This window comes from Lissotriton vulgaris, chromosome 4_1 (assembly GCF_964263255.1).
Source record: "Lissotriton vulgaris chromosome 4_1, aLisVul1.2, whole genome shotgun sequence".
Classification (NCBI taxonomy): Eukaryota; Metazoa; Chordata; class Amphibia; order Caudata; family Salamandridae; genus Lissotriton; species Lissotriton vulgaris.
The window spans coordinates 1,952,730,011-1,952,748,022 of NC_141691.1; the positions used below are offsets into that span (position 1 = coordinate 1,952,730,011).

General features: G+C 45.7%; 1 protein-coding gene across 1 annotated transcript in view; it reads left to right on the forward strand.

The window, feature by feature from the left end:
- Positions 1–18,012, forward strand: part of DENND3 (DENN domain containing 3) — a 566,116-nt gene that overhangs the window by 431,577 nt on the left and 116,527 nt on the right. Inside the window, exon 16 of the mRNA XM_086966276.1 lies at positions 6,797–6,926. Within this exon, the coding sequence (XP_086822402.1) occupies positions 6,797–6,926 (130 nt within the window). The remainder of the gene's footprint in view (positions 1–6,796; positions 6,927–18,012) is intronic.

Here is an 18,012-nt window from a genome sequence, read left to right on the forward strand (position 1 = left end):
TGGGTGTTATGCTCATTGGTCAAAGTCAGAAGTCTATTACCATGAAGTAAGTATGTGGGTATTTCTACTGTGTTTGTACCAAGTCTAATCGGCGTTCATTCATGCGCACATATGGACAGAGGTCAGACTCCTATCACTTGCGTATTTCATCAAAAATAAACATTCAGGGGAGACTCGTCCTTCTAACCCGAGCCTTAGCAGTCTTACATTTCCCTTTTTAGAGCTGGCTAACTCTTTTAAACAGAGCGGGGGTGCAATCATCGAGATACAGGATTAAACAAGTTTCTCTCGAGGGGCGACAGGTACTCATGGCCGTTATATATATCGGGGACAGCAGCTGGGATCAATCAAATGGGGCGGGGACGCCTCGGGCATTCGCGCTTGGGTGCAAAAAGGGGTGGGGCAATTTGGGCATTGGGGTCAATCTGGACATTGGCGCTTGTTTCTAACGAACGAAAAAATAGGGTGCCATTGACATATAGTTCCCCTTTTTAGAGGGCCGGATTAGGGGACCTTAGTCGTCTTACCTGTCCTTTCTTTCTTAGCCAATTCGAGTTCATTCATTTTGCGGAAAGGAGAGGCAGCAATATGGCAAGTTACAATCATTTTATTTTCTGTCAATTTCGCTGAACACCTTCGTGTTCGATAAGTATCCAATCAGACCGGTGTCAGCGGGACACAATTTTACCATAAAAAGGAAGATGGAACAGGGGGACTCTCGTAGAGAGTGAGAGTCGTCCACAACCTAAACGAGCCATTCAGTACACGTATGACATGTAGAGAGAGAGAGAGAGAGAGAGAGAAATAGATAGAGCGAGAGAAAGAGAGAGAGAGAGAGACGTGTACGAAAATAGGTCATTTAGTGTGCTCACAACACAGAACAGCAGGGGTCAGGTAACAAAGGGACGCAAACAGAGGGAAGACACAAACCCGTACAGTACATGCACACAAAACTTCAGACGAAGGAAGACAGTACACGTATTACATACAAAGAGATTCATGACAAGACATAGAACAGTTATTGGCCAAAAAGATCTCCTTTTGCATGCTGCGCATCTTTAATATCCTATTTATCTACGGGCTGAGTTCTTTTTACCTTTTCCTCCTTTTTCCTCTCGCTTGCTATTTTTTGCGAGTGTTCTCAATTACTAATACTTACACCTCGGTCAGCCGGTCGGAAATTAACCTGGTCAAGCTATTGCCCACGGTTGGATCTTAAACCACTTTTGAGTTTCTTCTTTTGGTGGGAAGTTCTCCAGGCTGAGGCGACAGAGGGTATTGATCGGGAGTATAGCCGGACAGCTTGGTTATATCTATAGGAGTGTGAGAAGGAGGTGGTACATTTCGAACATCAACAACATTTCTTACTTCCCAGACGGGTGGTGCCTAGGTAACCCTTACCCCGGGACTTTTCCTTGTCCTTTCCCTATCTAGTTAAACGTCATAGTTGTATTATCTAACGTGCTAATTTTGAGTCAATTTCCGTCATACAGTACCCGTCAAGTTTCTATGTCAGTCCATCCTCCCAGTCGCTATGTTCTATGGAGGAACAGTCATATCTAAGTCTAGCATAAGTACTATGCTCAAATCCCCTCCTTCCCTTATTGTCGGTCGTTCGATCATCGCTCTTCCATACTTCAGCCGACGTTCCGACGCGACCTGCAGAAAGGAGGAGAAGAAGGGGTGGGGGCAGCATTCAAAACACACCAACGAGCATAGATCCGAAAATGTTTTTACCTACCACATACTTGACCTATCTCCACCGGGTGCATTCTCTACCATCTCGGCGTTTAAGCCCAGAGGGACCAGTAGTGTTAGATAGAAAATCATCGATGGTCTGCGTATCTACATGAATCACTTGATCGTGGCTTTTTAGGTCATGTGCAAGGGTGGTGGTCAAGTGGCATTTCTTCGGTATTGTTTTAAGGGCGTTTGAAACACTTTTCCGGCTGTCTGTGACACATAATGTAGCTGCTAAGTATTGGGCCCTTTTAACCTCCAACCTTAGTCATACTGCATGTATTTTACTTATGTCGGTGACAGTAGCCATACATTTCAATAACATTCATAAATACAAACGGTACGATAATATTTGCGTGTTCAGAAATTTTAATGAAAAAGTTGGCACACAAATACGGGCTTACAACCCAGTGGGCCGGCTACGGAGCAGACTGGAACCGGGCATAAGAGGAACGAAGTCGGTGGTCATTTATTTCATAAAGTGCAGCAGTGCAATGAAAATCATATCGAACTTTCTTAAGGGGCAAGTATAATGCGTGTCAAGCTTTCAATAATATCATCTCATTATCCTACTATTTACTCAAGACTTAACGTATATCAATTCATTGTCCAAATGCTCAATCAGTGCTTATTTCATACCAATTCATTGCTTCCAACACATAATTAGTACCCACTCTAAATCAGTTCATCGTCCCAGCACATAATCAATATCCATCTTATATCGCTTTCCTTTCCAAGCACATACTCAATATCCATCTTATCTACTTTCATTGTCCAAAAACTGCATACATATATTGGGGCATCAAAGCTGAGCAATCAGGGTGCAACAAGGATTTTTAAAAGTCTCATTTTGTATCGGCGCCATTTTGGGCGAGGTCAGGCAAGTCCCAGTATAGTCAGATTGCCTCCACTGACTCGTAGTAGGACCAGAACCTTCCGTTGGTAGTTCAAAAGTTTTTCGCAATGGGGTAACAGTCTAGCAATATGGACCATCAGTCAAAGAGTGGGGAGGGCGGCAACAATCTTTCCTACCGGGTCATTCTGGTGTTCCACCGGAACTGAACAAGTCTGTATCTTTGCTGCATTTTAGCCATTTCCAAACTGAGGCTGGTGCCGGCAGGAGTGTGCCGACGTCTCGTGGCTCCATCGGAGGACGGGGGCGGGGGGCGCCTCGTGGAGAGGTCGGCCCCCCTGGCTCTTTTAGAATCTTCAAGGTTGAGGAGCACAGGGCGTGTGCCCGTCCCGGGCAAAGAACCGCTTTTTGATATGGACCCCCTTTAAGCAGGAGCGTTGGGGTGTCGCTGGAAGCCTCCACCTGGAGGGAGGTGGGGGAGGCTCGTTCGCGCCGCCTCCCCCTTCCAGCGACCCCGCGCCGTTCTCCGGCTCCAGCGCTTCGGTACGGCCGTGCCAGGCAATGAAGATGGGGGGGGGGGGTCGGAGGCAAAGGCAAGACATCCCCCCCCTTCATGTGGCGGGACTACTTGCAACTCTCAAGGGTTGCCGCTGTGGCGGGACTACCTGCAACTCTCAAGGGTTGTCCAAGACGTAATTGAAAAGAAAGGAGTGTTGTCGCAGCCATTATAGTGGAAAGAAGCGCTGCCGACCTCGCCTTGGCTTCGGTCTTCGATGATGTCCGGATCAGGCAAGAGAGGGGGGGGGGGGGGGTCGGTGGCTGAGGCAAGACATCCCCCCCGTGGCCTGCAGGGCAGCAGAAGAGGGGAAACGGAGAGACCTTTACGATTTTTCAGGCCGTCCGCCCTACAGCCTCCCCTTCCGATGGCGGCCAGCCAGGCCCAGCTCTGCACGCGCTGAGGCCTCGCCTTCCGGATGGGCGTAACCGCGGACCTGTTGCACTTCGGGAGTTTTCCGGAATGGGGGTAGGTGTTTTATTGATTTGTACCTATTTCATGTTACCGTTATTTGGGCGTGGCAGACAATGAGGCAGACATGTTGGGAGCAGGAATAGGCAGTGGAGCCTAGCTACCTCGTGGCTGTCTTTGCTGTCAAACTTTTCGCCATTTTATATTTCTTATTACGAACTGTTTCTAATGTTTCTTATTTTTAGTGAAGTCGAAAGCTCATCAGGGGGTTACTGACTTAGCCCGATTTCTTTTATTTTTCCTTCCTTTCCTTAGCGTGTTTCGAGCTAAAGTTTTCTGTTAACAGGGTACGGTGATCACTTCATATTTTATATGTCCTTTCATTAGGGGTACTCCTGGACGGACCAGATGAGTTACCTCCAATAAATGGTCCGGGTGGAACTAGATTATCAATCAGTGGGGAACACATGTCCCTTCATTATGGTATCATCCTGGACGGACCGAATGATGTACCTCCAATCACTGGGGTAGCCTCCTGGACGGACCAGATGGCCTACCTCCAATAAAGGGTCAATGAGCGGGGAGCATATGTCCCTCCATTAGGGCAGCCTCCTGGGCGGACCAGGTGAGCTACCCCCAATAAATAGTCAATCAGTGGGGAGTGGGTAGGCCTGACGAATCACAAAGGGGCATAACCTACCCTTTACTACTTGCAAAGACTAGACAGAATATTTCTATTCCACGTTGTTTGCAAACAGAAAATACCTCAAACGAACAATTCCTTGGACAACAATGTCCAGTCAATCAATCAATCAGTGGGGAGAAAAACAGGCATGACGGATTACAACGGGGACAAACGTCTGCATTACCTGCCCTTCGCTATCTGCAAAGGGAGACAGAATATTTCTATTCGTCTCTGTTTGTGGACAGGGAAGATCTCAAAGAGCAACAATCGATTATTAATCGATATCAAACAATCAGTGGGGAGAAAGGTAGGCATGACGGATTACAACGGGGACAAAAGTCTGCATTACCTACCCTTCTCTATCTGCAAAGAGAGACGAACGTTCCTATTCGCCGCTGTTTGCAAACAGAGAATGTCTCGTTCTCAAGAAGAGAACCAATATTTCAAGTAGCATCCAAAGCTAAATGAACCAATAACAACAATATCAGTATCCAAATACCGATTCCAATACAATCAATCAAACAATCAGATGGATAAAACCATCCTACCAATCAGGCGTAAAAATGCCCTACTTAATCTTACCCGGACCGGACCATATGGACAGTTCTTCGTCTTCCTCCTCCAGCGCCCGATCGTTCTCTTACTCCATGCAGCATTCCTCTGGGATTCCAGTCAGGACAGTAGGTCACTCGAGAGAGGTCCGTTCAGAATCGGTGAAGTTCATTCGATCGGCAGCCGGACGAGGGCCCTCTCAAGGCAGGTATACTCCAATCATTTAGATGTTCACCTCATCGTCTGGATCTCTCTTACTGGACCTTATGTCACTGATGGGCCCCGCGTTGGGACGCCAATTGTGGAATGTGAGCCCATATTACTATTGATGCCCGGGCTGCTGGCGCAAGTCGCCTCTTAGTTCCCATTCTGAATAGTTACCAAATAAAGAGACGGGCGCTGGAAGCAGGAATCACAAGAACAGGATTTATTACTCATGAGGAGAGCCTGTCATTTCGGACACGAAACACAGTGTCTTTCGGGAGGTGCTCTGCCAAGTTCTCAGAGGCATCGCCTTTTATACCTTACAAAACATTCCTTATTGCAACAACGGCATTGTGAAACCAGAAAACGACATCCCCCTAATCCTCGTGTCAATCCCACCCCACATGCATCCACAATAGAAGCCCTTGACCTGCTGATAAGAGGAGGGGGTAATCAAACAGCTGAGTGTTCCGCCGATTCTTGGGATATGTGCGCCTGATCGTAGCCCAGGGGGTGGGGAGGCCAGAATCAATAGTGGGTCCTTTGAGGAGGAGCGATTTCATACAATAAGGGGCAGTAAACAGTGTCTCCCGGCTTAGGTGATGGCCTTGGACATGTGTGGATAGTCCATCGCGGAGGGTGGGTTTACTAACAGAGGGGTTATTCATGAAAGGAAAGGAGGTGCTGGTCAGGCGCGGGCGTGACTCCCAAGGACAGGGTCTTGCAGAAGAAGAAGGTTTATGACTTGTCCATGTGAGGGAGGAGGGGAGAGCCAGGGGGCGCACAGGGACAGAGTCGCACAGAGAGAGAGGTCTTATGACCCGCACATGAGAGAACGGGGCAGTCAGATACAGCTGGGGGGGTTATGTCAGCTGAGGCGAGGGACACTTCTTCAAGAGGAAATGGGGGACTTTGCGTGGGTCAAGCAGGAGGGTTGCTTTTCATAGCAGGGTCGCGCAGTGGGAGAGGGTTTCATGGTCTATGTATGTGAGAGGGGGGGGGGTTCAAATACGCGCAGGAGGGAAGCCGGGGATTCCGATGAGCGGGCTAAAAGGCCATGGTGCCTAAAAAAATGGCTATCAGGTACATGTGGGCACGGGCTTTTACTGGCGGAGTGGTGTGGTTAACGTACAGGGAAGGGAATGGGAAAGGGCAAATGAACGCTGCTTATGTACATCAATATCGTTATTTTCCACAGGGAAGGATGCTGAACATGGCATGCGTACATTTTCAAGAAGCATGCTGTAAAACGTCAGAATGTAAAGAAAGCCAGTGGAATGAACCATGCCATGTTATAAAAAAACAATATACATTTCCAAGGGACAGGTGCTAGAAAGCATCTTTATGTAAAGGAAGGTTGCAAGATAAACCATAAATATTTTGTTATAGGCATAGGAATCTTCCAGGTAAGTAAGATGGGAGAATGTTTTTTTCAGAACATCATTCATAAAAGACTCAAGAAAATGGGGAAAAGAAAAAGAAGTGACACAGTTGATAAGGTAAGCAACCAGGAGAATGCGTTAAAGTGACTCGGACATTAACAGAGCGTCAGAGATCAAAAAAACAATAATATCATAACATGCCACACATTTTCTTGATACTGGGTATCCAGTAGTATTCCCAGCGACTACTATCTATTAGGAAACACAATAAATACCTACCAATGCAGCATGAAAAACAAGTACCTGATGTGTGTTGTTTAAATTGGTCTCTAACAACATGTTGCACTTAACTATGAAACCTGGTACATGGATGTGTGAGGAAACTATTGTACTTATGAAGTTGTTTTTTTCAGGATCCACAGTATGTTCAGGAAGCTCTGACGAATGTCCTGCTCATGGATGCAGTTGTTGGTTCATTGCAGTCCCCCAAGGCAATCTATGCTGCCACTAAATTGTCACATTTTGACAGACAAAAGAATGAAGGTATTGTACGTCCACTCTGTCATTATTGTTGCTGGTCTTTTTTGATCTTTAAGCTCACTGACATATTCTCTTCAGCATAAAAAGTCAATGTATCATAATTTGCATCAAAACAGCTCCCATGTGATCCAGTGTAAAATAACAAACCCTAAGATGTGCACTGGTTCCCCTTGAGTTGCATCTATTTTTAAAACATCAAAATCCGGCTTTATCTGTTTTTTCACTGGAACACTTTGACAAGTGGATTTGTTGATATTTTACAATGATCAATGCAAATGTTGGTGGGGGGACCCCTCTACCAAATATCCCCCCCTCAGTGTGGGAGGCGCATTTCTCTGCACTCTACACTAGCCCTCTGACCGGCTACGGTGACCATTTAGATAGGTCTTGGATGCCAGAGTTAAAAGGTCCCTCCTGGAACTCTCCTGCCCAAGACCCCCCGCACGAGTGTCGACTGCGGGGGCCTCGGGCATGGGACACCAGATAGACCATAGGGACACCGAGGTGAGGATGGCCCCGAGAAGTGGTGAGAGTATCTCAGCAAAGGAGGTGGAGACTGCAATCATTAGACAACTCCCTAACAAAGCACCAGGCCTCAATAGGGTACTGGGCGACCTTTTCCGTTCTCAGCCAAAGATCTGGGCTCTGTACCTAACTGCATTGTTTAATGCGGTCCTACTGGGGGCAAAGATACCTGACACCTGGGCGGGGGCCGAGATCGTCCCCATTTTCAAGAAGGGGTGACCTTTGGAGCCGTCAAATTATAGACCAATCAGTCTCTTAGACACTACCCAGAAACTGATGGGCCGGATACTCCTGGATAGAATACTGGGATGGGCGGAGGAGCATGAAGTAACGACTACCCTTCAGGCCGGCTTTAGATCAGGGATCTCGACCATAGACCAACTCTTTAGGCTGCTGGTCCTTTTTTGGAAGACCGTAAGTGTCGAGGGTGGCAGCCTCTACCTGGTCTTCGTAGACCTGCGGGCCGCTTTCGACCTTGTGCCGAGGGAGAGTTTATGGAGGGTCTTAAAAGACCTTGGCCTTCATCCCTATCTATTGGAGGCCTTGAAGCGGTTTCATGCAGGGAACTATGCCCGGGTGAGGTGCGGGAAGAACGGGGAATTATCTGCACGTTTCCCTGTAACTAGAGGCATACGCCAGGGCTGCGCCCTGGCCCCTACGCTCTTTAGTCTCTATATAAATGGCCTGGTGGGGGAACTAGATAGTCAGGGATAGCGATGCCCCTTGGTTGGCGTCAGGTCGGGTGTCTGCTCTGATGTTTGCAGACGACACCCTATTGTTGTCGCGAACATCAACAGGCATCCAGCGGGTTCTGGACGGTTTTGTCTCATTCTGCGCCTCGTGGGGGACTCAAGATTAATTTAGAGAAAACAAAATTTATGATCTTCGGTCCCCCGAAACGCACTTGCCCTAGCCCTACATTAAACGGCATCCCGCTCGAAAGGGTGAGAACCATTGTATACCTGGGGGTCACTCTGACTGAGGACTTTGGTTGGGGCCCTCAGGTAGCCAAATCTACCCTAAAGCTCTCACAGATTCTAGGGGGCATAGGTAAGTTCCAGCGGACAACGCAATTCAAGCCAGTCTCCCCAGCGCTTGAAATCTACAGTGTCCAGTGTCCAGTGGTGTGGAGAACTGTGCTGCTGGCCTCTCTGAGGCACTACAACCTAAGTCTGCTGCACCGTTTGCCAAGTATGGGCAGGTTGTCTTCGGAATTTTTGCAGGTAAAACTCGTGCCCAGGAGGGAGGCATTTCTGGACCAAATAGAACCTTCCCCTGCAAGAAAACTATATACGCAATTAAGGCACGGTTGCCTGCCACTTTGGACACTGACCTGCAAATGGGCAGGTCAAGAGGAGGGAATCTGCCCTGTCTGCAACAATAGCAAAGAAGACATTGCCCATGTTTTGTTTTTTTGCCCTGCTTATAGCGCAATCCAGAGAGCTTGGCTGGTACCACTATGTAGAAATCTGGGACTAAAACATTGTGCTCAAGCTGTTAGAATTTTAAAATATGATACATCCCCTCTTATTGTGTTCCCGGTCTCCCGCTTTTTGTACGGCATGTGGCGCAGAAGGTCCACTTTGATTAATTATGACTAATTATAATGATGGCCATTTTTCGTTTGATAACTGATCGTTTAATAATGTTTTAACCGCTGGTTCTTAATTATTTATGTATTTTATTGTATGTACATACTTTACCTGTGCTTTTATGGTCGTTGACCGAAATAAAGTTATCACAAACGAAACGATATTTTACCTTCGTCACAGTCCATACCTAAGAGGACGTGGCTTCTGACCCTCTCTAGCCCCTTTAACCACTTGATTTTGTAAATATTTTTTTTAATATTGTACCATCAGATGTTTGGATGTCAGCTGCGAATTAGTCTCACTCTGTATGAGCTCTGCTAAAATGACTAAGTGCTAACCGCCTGCGACCAAATTTAAAATTTAGGGCTACTGTTCCTGTGTACTAATTTCACATGTGTGCACACGTGTGCCTCTGTTTGTAGATTGAGTTAATGAGTTTACTGTCTAAGTCAGTGTGGTACCTGTGCAGACCTTATGAATAAAATGGGGATCCAAGAAGAAATATCCCCAGTTATGTTTTACCATAGTGTGAGTCTATAGGGCTTTACTGACAGTCTGCAGTCTTTTACTGCAGATCTGTAGTGCTTTTTTTATTCACAGTATAGAGTAAATCTATGCCACCCAGAGAAAAGATTGACATCTCTTTCTATTGCTTCAGAAATGTCCTCATTGCACATATATTGATTTGGCAATATCTGTACTCTTTCATATGCTTTGAGTGTTGCAGTATTCTTCTGAGTCAAACCCTAATGAGATTCAAGCTTTAAACTACAGTGGTGGGCCAAGTTAACTACTCTGGTGGCCAGCAGGTAGATCAAAGCCTCCCTCAAACAGGCCTATTTGATAAGGAATAGCATTTTTCTATGAGAAAGAAAGAGGATGTGGAGAAATCGGCATGAACTAAGTATCCCACATTTACCGACAAGCAATGGCCATGCACCTTTTCAAATAAACAGTGCACCCAGACTTTTGCCACTTCTCATGGGATGAGCACTCTTTTGAAGTTTGAGTGTGAACGCAAACTGCTTTGACAATTAGGGGTTAATCTAAATGCTTTGGAGGATTTGTGGCTGACTGAAGCTTGAATTCAACATTTTAAAAAATCCCAAAATGCTGAGCAGGGAGATAGCTCATTGGTGTGGAGGGATGATGTTTCATCTTTGATTGGGCAGAGATGCCCACCTTCTAGAACCCGCCACCTCCACATTTAAACCCCTACACAGGGGCAGTGCTATGAGAGGCACAGAGACCTGCAGATGACAGGAGAGAATGGATTTTGTCTGGATAGTCCCTTATCTGCAGTGACAGAATTCTATGGACTTGGACTATGTTGGAGCGGTTTCTTTACTGCTATGAGCACTGAGCCCCCACCCCTCTATGAGCGGGACAATAGCGTGGAGTCACTGGAGGAGAGGCTTCTTCACTTCTATGGACTGGTCCGGTGCGTACGCCGATTGGGGCGGCGGGGTAGGGGGCTGAGGGATCTGCCTTGATGGCCACAGGGTGGTGCTAAAGGAAAGCCACCAGCATAGAAGATTATAAGAGTACTGACACTTAAAGGTGCCTCTTGCTCAGAGGTTCCTGAGTACATTTTGGGGAGTTAATGACTTCTGAGACCTTTAATTAGCATGTACCCCCTATTTTTTGGGAGGCCTGTTAAAGGGTATTAACTTAGGCATGTCGTTCTGCTATTCCTTTTTGTGGTTGTTAAATCGTATGTAATATTTAGTAGTGTGTGTAATAAAGTACTTTCCCTTTCTAAAAGAAAAAGCATTGGCTCTACAGCACACTGTTTGTTGCACTGCTGAATTTGGAGTCTCTAGTCATAGCTCCTCCCCTGAGTAAGCCTTGGACTGTCTGCCTCCCCAAATTAAAATGAAAAATAAAAATTGGGGCTTCTGCAGTTCGCACATTTCTCTTGAGCGCAGGGGCCATGCTTCCCCTCGCAAGAATTTCAATGTCTAGAATATTAATATTGCTGCTGGGCAGACCCTGCTGCCAACCCTGTGCCACACACGGTGGAAGGTTGTGCGCAGCGGGGGTGGGGCCGGGCTTGCCTTACATATGGTAATGAAATATTACTTTTTAAAAAAAGTAGAATTTCATTGAGGATAAGGTGACGTTATAGCAAGGTATGGTCATAATATTTTACTTTGCATTTTTTAAAAATGATCTAGTTGGATGAAAACGGCAGGTTAAACGTTTTAAACAAAATAAAATTCAGCGGTTATAGTTATTTCAAGTAATTATAACAAGTGGCCTTGCCATGCACTGCCTATGACCTCACATATAGCATATTACAGCATTGGACTTGTTCTGTGACATCGATAACATTACTGATGACAACTCAACTTACATTATTGACGACCACACTGCGTTGTGGGATGCAAGCTACAGTTCCTTTAAATAACTAGAACTGTCGAAGTTTTTTTTTTTTTTTAAACGTTATGTTTAAACTGAAATTTTCACCTATTATTTACGTCACTTTAACCTTTGGTTGTGCTTTATTCTGGTTTGCATCTTGACCTCCAGAATGATAGTGGCTAGGCCAATTCCCCGAAGATGGACCTGAATTATCCCTTGGGGCTCCCAAATGAGGAAGCACCTCTTTTGTGGGGGTGATGTACCTTAGTCTCGGTGGAGAATAAGGCTACATTTTTAATGGAGATCTGTGCCATTAGCTTCAGTGCCCTCCTACCATTTAATGAAGCCCTGACCAAGTCTCTCCTGTCCACTTGGTCCAAGCCTTGCTTGACCCTGCCAGTGAGTTTCTATATCGCATGACAAAACAGACACACGCCATGTCATCTGGCCTTTTTAGGTCGAGCTCTCTCGACCTATTGTGGCCAAGTTGCTCCTCAAGGGACGTAGATTGGTGCACACGCGCCGATTGCACATCGTGGACGCGCATCATGCCCCGCCCCCCCCCCAGCCGTGCACATCTTTTGCTCCACATTCCACATTCACAGCGGCAGCCTCTCACAATCACGCACACAGCCACACTCACAGAAGCGCGCGCGCACACACACACACACACGCACACACCACACACCATACACACCATACACACAGGTGCCAAGCCCCACTTACCGCCTCAGCCGCCTCTCCTGACTTCTGCTGCCATCCACTCTGAGGGCGCGGGCTTCTCGCAAAGTCGGAAGTCCCGCCTCACGACTGCCGTGAGCGTGCACATCCCGAGACCGGAAGTTCGGGAGAGTGCACGCTCGCGGCATTTTTTTAATGTGCAAATGATCCTGTCACGGCCGTGCAGCTTTACTGCTGCGCAGCCAATGCTTGGTTTTTTTGGATCCATTTCGCGGCCGACGCAACTAAACGCTGACGTCTTGTTTCCCCATTGTTGGCAGAAGCGAATCACCTGAAGAGGTCTGATTTATGCAGGGATTTACTTCTGCTCATAGGGAACTAACACATAAAACGCTGCCCTGCCTTGCTCATGAGGAGAGTCCGTAAACGGATGTGAACAGGTGATTTTTCGCATGAGGTACCAGGATTTTTTTTGCTGAGTGTTGGTTTTTATGAGAGCAGGTTTCTCTGTTTGAGGTGACTTCCCCCAAATGTATTTTTTAACTAAATCAGGACATGTCGTGCCTTTTTTAGCTTCCATAGCTTCTAGCCTGATGATAGTGCATAAAGACTATCGTGACGTAGACACAGATGCGATCACGTACGGTGATTAAGATTGTTTTCTTTCCTGCACTGTGCACTTTTAGGTTTTTTCTAAAAGTCCATAAAACTCAGGTTAAATGAGTTACTAATATAAATCTGTGAGACTCGGGTCGTGTGTGAGAGTTCATGTTTGGTTGTTAGCGCAAAATATGGATGTACGTTTACGAAACCCCAGTGGGATTTTTTTTTAATCTTCACAAACAGGGGAGTACCTCGTCACTCAAAATCTAAAATGCACCATGTGTTTCTGAACCTATTGCATGGCCCGCGTGCTTTGTTGATCTTTCCCTTAATCAGTTTGTTTTAAGCTTGCATTTTATCTAACGGTCCTACAACATAATGGTGTTAAGGTTCAATGAAGTTATATTTGACGGAAGCAAATTTGCACCCATTTAAAAAATAAATATTTATGATTAGATATTTTAATTTTATTTATTACATTTTCGTCAAAGTACAGAATCAACAGTTAAGTGGTCAACCAGACAAAGGGCTAAAATGTGTCAGACAAGACATTATCATTTTTTCCTCAGCTACTTATTCCACAGCAGACATAAAATGTGCCTACCCTTGACCACAGTGATTGCGCAGCAGCGGCACATGGACATAGTGGATGCACGGGCTTCTCGCTCTTCTACATATTTCCTTTAAATGTGTATCCAGGGGGTTCTGACGACCATATTGCTTCCATTTTTCAGGTCCAAGATCATCCCATTTCACTCAACTCCTAGATTAGTTACTTCCACAATTGTCGTCCCTGTCCTGAGGAGTCGGCGCAAAGGGGCCCATATGTCTCTCGGGCGAGTCATTTCCAGGAGCATCCATGTGTATGTTTCTAGTTGTTCATTACTGTGGATCAAGTCCAACATTCACGTTTTGCACATTGGCATACTACCCTTCCCCTTTGGCACGCAACCAGACGTTTATCTAACAGTAGTGTTGGGGCTCAATTGCTGTAACCCAAGCCAATAGTGCCATCTGAAGCTTGAGGATGCCCGGCATGTCTATCATCTTTGACAGGGACTCCAGCACCGCTCTTCAGAAACCCCTCATCCCAGGGAAACCCCACGCCAGGTGCATAAACCCTTGCTTCCACTGCCTGCAATCTTGCACAATGAGAATCTTGCCTAATGCCCCATTTCTATTTCACAAACGCTGTATAGGAGAGTCTATGAAAGTATCTTGAGTGAATCAGGCGAAGTTTGCTATTTGATGAATAAAAACATATCTTGAGGGTTGTGTGTGTCTCGTCCGTTAATGTGGCCTGAGGAGATAAATATTTCCTCTTCATAGAGTCACCGCCTATTTCACAGTCGTTATTGTCTGTAGCTAGATATGACATTATCATCACTTGTCAGACTGAAGTGTTGGTGGTGTGGTATTGGAAGCGCATGTGAATGCATCAGTTCGAGTTTTGCTCTGGACTTGAGTATGCACCAGGCCTACAGCGTGCCATGCACCATGCTGATCTCAGCCGACCAGCTTTTTGCATGATACATTTAACAGTGGTGTCAGGTTAGCCATAAACTGTTCCACCACCAAGTGGGCCATATAGGTTTGGGGATTAAGCCTGTAAAAGGCAAATTGGTTCTGTTCACATAGGTAGTATATTTCCGTGCTGGGCGCGGCAAAGCTAACTTGTTGATATGGGAGAAAAATCAGTGGCAGCTGGTGACATTTGAAAGTGGTTGGGCGTAAAATTTGGGTATGACTTTTATGTTGCGGGCAGGCTTAATGGATAAACATTCCAGAGAAAAAAGATTGATAAATTGTGCATTTTAAAGGAAATGAATTTAGTGATGAAGCAATGCTTATAAAGCAGTGGGAACATATAGTCTTGGAATATTGAACACATTAAAAACTGCCCCATATCTATCTTCATTATATGTTATACAGCTACTGTAATGTGCAATGCACGTAAAATCACAATCTAAGTACAGGGGAGAAGTAAAACCAATTCACCTCACACTGAAGGGGTATGGAGTAACTGGCCGTACAAAGGCAGGGTGTATTTATTGCAGCTAAATATTAAACCAAATAGCCCTGTGTCACATCAATCACAGTAGTGTAATTGTGCAAAAGCCTTTCTAGATGATATAAATTGCCCTGGTGTCGTGGCGATTTTGCACTGACATTTTCAGATTATGTAAATTGCGCCGGTGCAACTTTGTACTGCCATTATCCTGCCTGGCAAGTTGACCGATGCAAAACCAACATTTGCACTTGTATGCCTGTCCTATTGTCAGTGGGAAATAGCCCAGGCTTGCAACAGTGAAATATTCATATTCTCAGGACACTAATGTGACCTTGGGTCCACCCTGCATCCCTCTTTTAAGGAACGGATGAGAGGTTGCAGACTATTCCTATAGGTGTCCAGCAACATTCTAGGATAACTCAGTGAGTTATAAGCTTAACCCTGTGATAACATGTCACTAGTCCAACTCACGAGAAGCCAGGGCCAACTCCGTCGTTCATGCTGCTGAGGCGGATAGTAATGCTAACTTACTGATAGTTGCCCGTGTATGCCGTACAATTACAAAATTGTGAAACTGATGTTGCAGGTGGGTGGTATACAGAAAACAAATTATCATCAGATGGGATCTATCTCTTCTCCATGAGCATCCTACAATGACGTCATGGAACTATAGAAATATTAAGATATGCAGCTGTCTGCCATGCATTATAGTCCCATTCAAAGCTACTCAACTGTTTACTTGCTATTATTAAATACATTCCTGATTTAGGATCGTGTTAGGGAAGCCTGTGACCTGGTGCATGACCCTGCCTTCTTTTAGTTTGGGTGTCAGCAATTTTCCAGGTGCAAATACACACATGCGTTATAGACAGTTTTGCGTTAAAGCGCATAGAGGTGTGTACCTGCCCACCATATGCGATATTTCTTAGTGAACCTCTACCCTAATTAGTAGGCGGACCGGAACATCCATGTGGAAGTTAATAAGCCTTTGAACAAAAAGATCCTCTCTGCTTTATGTTATTCCTGACAGAAGAGTAGCCTGACTCTGGTGCCCTCCTTAGCTTCGTGTCAAGACTTCGAGCTGGGGCATTTGTATGCTTAGCCCAAACACAGTAAAGAATGCATGCCATCCATACATACAATTTCAAGTCTCTACTCAAGTCCCGCGCTCCCCTTCCCTGTTCCCCCACCCTAACACCAGTGTTCGGTGTGGCAGGGAAGTGTGGACATGAAACAGGTGCCCATACCCAGTCTATCTCCGTCCCCTCACCCGCTGCCTCCCCGCCCCCACCCTCCAGCCATGACATTCATATCCGCGGTAAGTGGCGTCACGCTTGGTTCTCTGGTTCCTGGTGGTGGACACACAGAAAGTGAAACTCACGAGCAATCAACGGGGCTCGGGGTGCACAGCGTAGGCAGAGCACAGCTTTTTAAAGATGTTTGTTAAGGTGTACGGACATTTTCACAGCTTCAAGTTTACAGACTTTTTTGTTTTACCGATTTGCACACCTTGTTATTTAAAGCTACCAAAATGATGGAACAGAACATATAATTTGCAAAAACTGGTTATTTTCCTGCATGCTCCACTTTGTGGTTCTAGAAAACGATGGACTTGTAGAGAATTGTCCAGACAGTTTCCTCTGTGCATAGAAAAGATTTTCGAAAGGTACATTGCGGGAAATATTCGTCATTCATTTTTGTGCAGTGAAAATGGTCTCATGCCACAGAAGCAACCCAAACATCGTAGCCATCGACGCTTAGAAGCGAACAAACATACAGTGTGCTTAAAAAAGCTTCCCAGACACTGCAGTGAATGTCTGTTTCTACTGTGCCCTCGGGTACAGAGGCCATTCGTTTGGAACGCATGTGAAGAGAATGCAGGGAGAGAGTGGGACCCTTCAGGTGGTTCACAAAACATGAAGATGGGGCTGTAGCAGCTCCCTGTGGAGAGTTGTCAGACAAGAATTTTTGAATGGACAGGTGGTGATCGTTGTGACAAATAAACAGAAGTGAATATGAGAGGTAGTTTACCACGTAGAGGCCAAGGACAACTCCATACTAGGTTCCAGTCCCTCTGGGCACCAAATATGCAGCTTGTTCCCAGTACGCCACTAGAGTCAGCCTCATGTTTCTGCTCAAAAATGTACTTGTGTGAGGGGAAAGCATCACGTCACGTCACCCTTAAGGAAACACATCCAATCACAGTTTGGCTTGATAATCAAGCTACACCGTGATTGGTTATGATATTTAATTACCCGCCACCACACAGTGTCTCCAAGCGCGGTACCACAGGGACAGGCTAATCGAACAACAGCGAATCGTAAATTTGCTCTCATGCAGTTTCAAGTAGAACAATCATTGAAAATGCTATAAGTCTCGCCTTTTATTAAGTTAAAGCCATTTGCTTTGCTAATGGTTTTGTATAGCATAGCAAATGGCTTTAATTTAATGAAAGGCGAGACCTATTGCATTTTTAATGCTTGTTGACTTTGCATCCAATTTCTGAGAGCCTATGAGCAGTTGGTCTGAAATCTTTCTTAACTGCACCGTTAGAGTCGAAGAAAATTGATGTTATGGGCTCAAGAGTTTTTTCTACATCAAGCTTTGTGTTATATACATTAAAGGCTGCATGTTTTTAGGTCTGTGATTGGCAAATATAATGTTGTCAGCTGTTCCTGAGGATTTCTGCAACTCCTTCCCCATGGCGATACTAGATGGTCTGTGTGCGGCAAGATATATTTTAAGGTCTGGCTTGGACACTAGACTGTGTTGTTGGGGTTATAAGTACTTTAAGGACAGCAGAGTATAACTCCTTCTCTGTGGTTACTCTGCTACGCTTGCCACATTCACTATTAGTATTGAAAGTTTTGTGATTACTTAAGAGGCCTTACTTGTTGCTAGAGGCAGCTATTTCAGCGTTTATTTGGCTCCAGGGAAAACGGAGGAGTAGAGTTCTTGATAATTAACCGCTGCAACAGTTCTCCTGTTTGCCTGTCATCACCACCATCAAGCCTCGTTAAGTTCCCCTCAAACTGTGGTTTGGGTCCTGGTAGGGGGCAAGATTCAACATTGTCTTCGTGGCTGGGCTTACTTTGGACCAATAGTTCCTTCAAATTATTTAGTTTGGTTATACCCTCCCTTTCTTGAGTTCTCCACCAGTCCCTCCTGTTTTTGCTCAGCCATCCCAGGTCATGCCCCTATTTTCTCTCATTAAGTGCTGATTTAGTTTGCCAAGTGTGCAATAAAGATGGTGCCTGAGGCGGAGAGAGATACAGGATGCTACTCTTGCAACTTATTGGTATCCAAAAAGGAC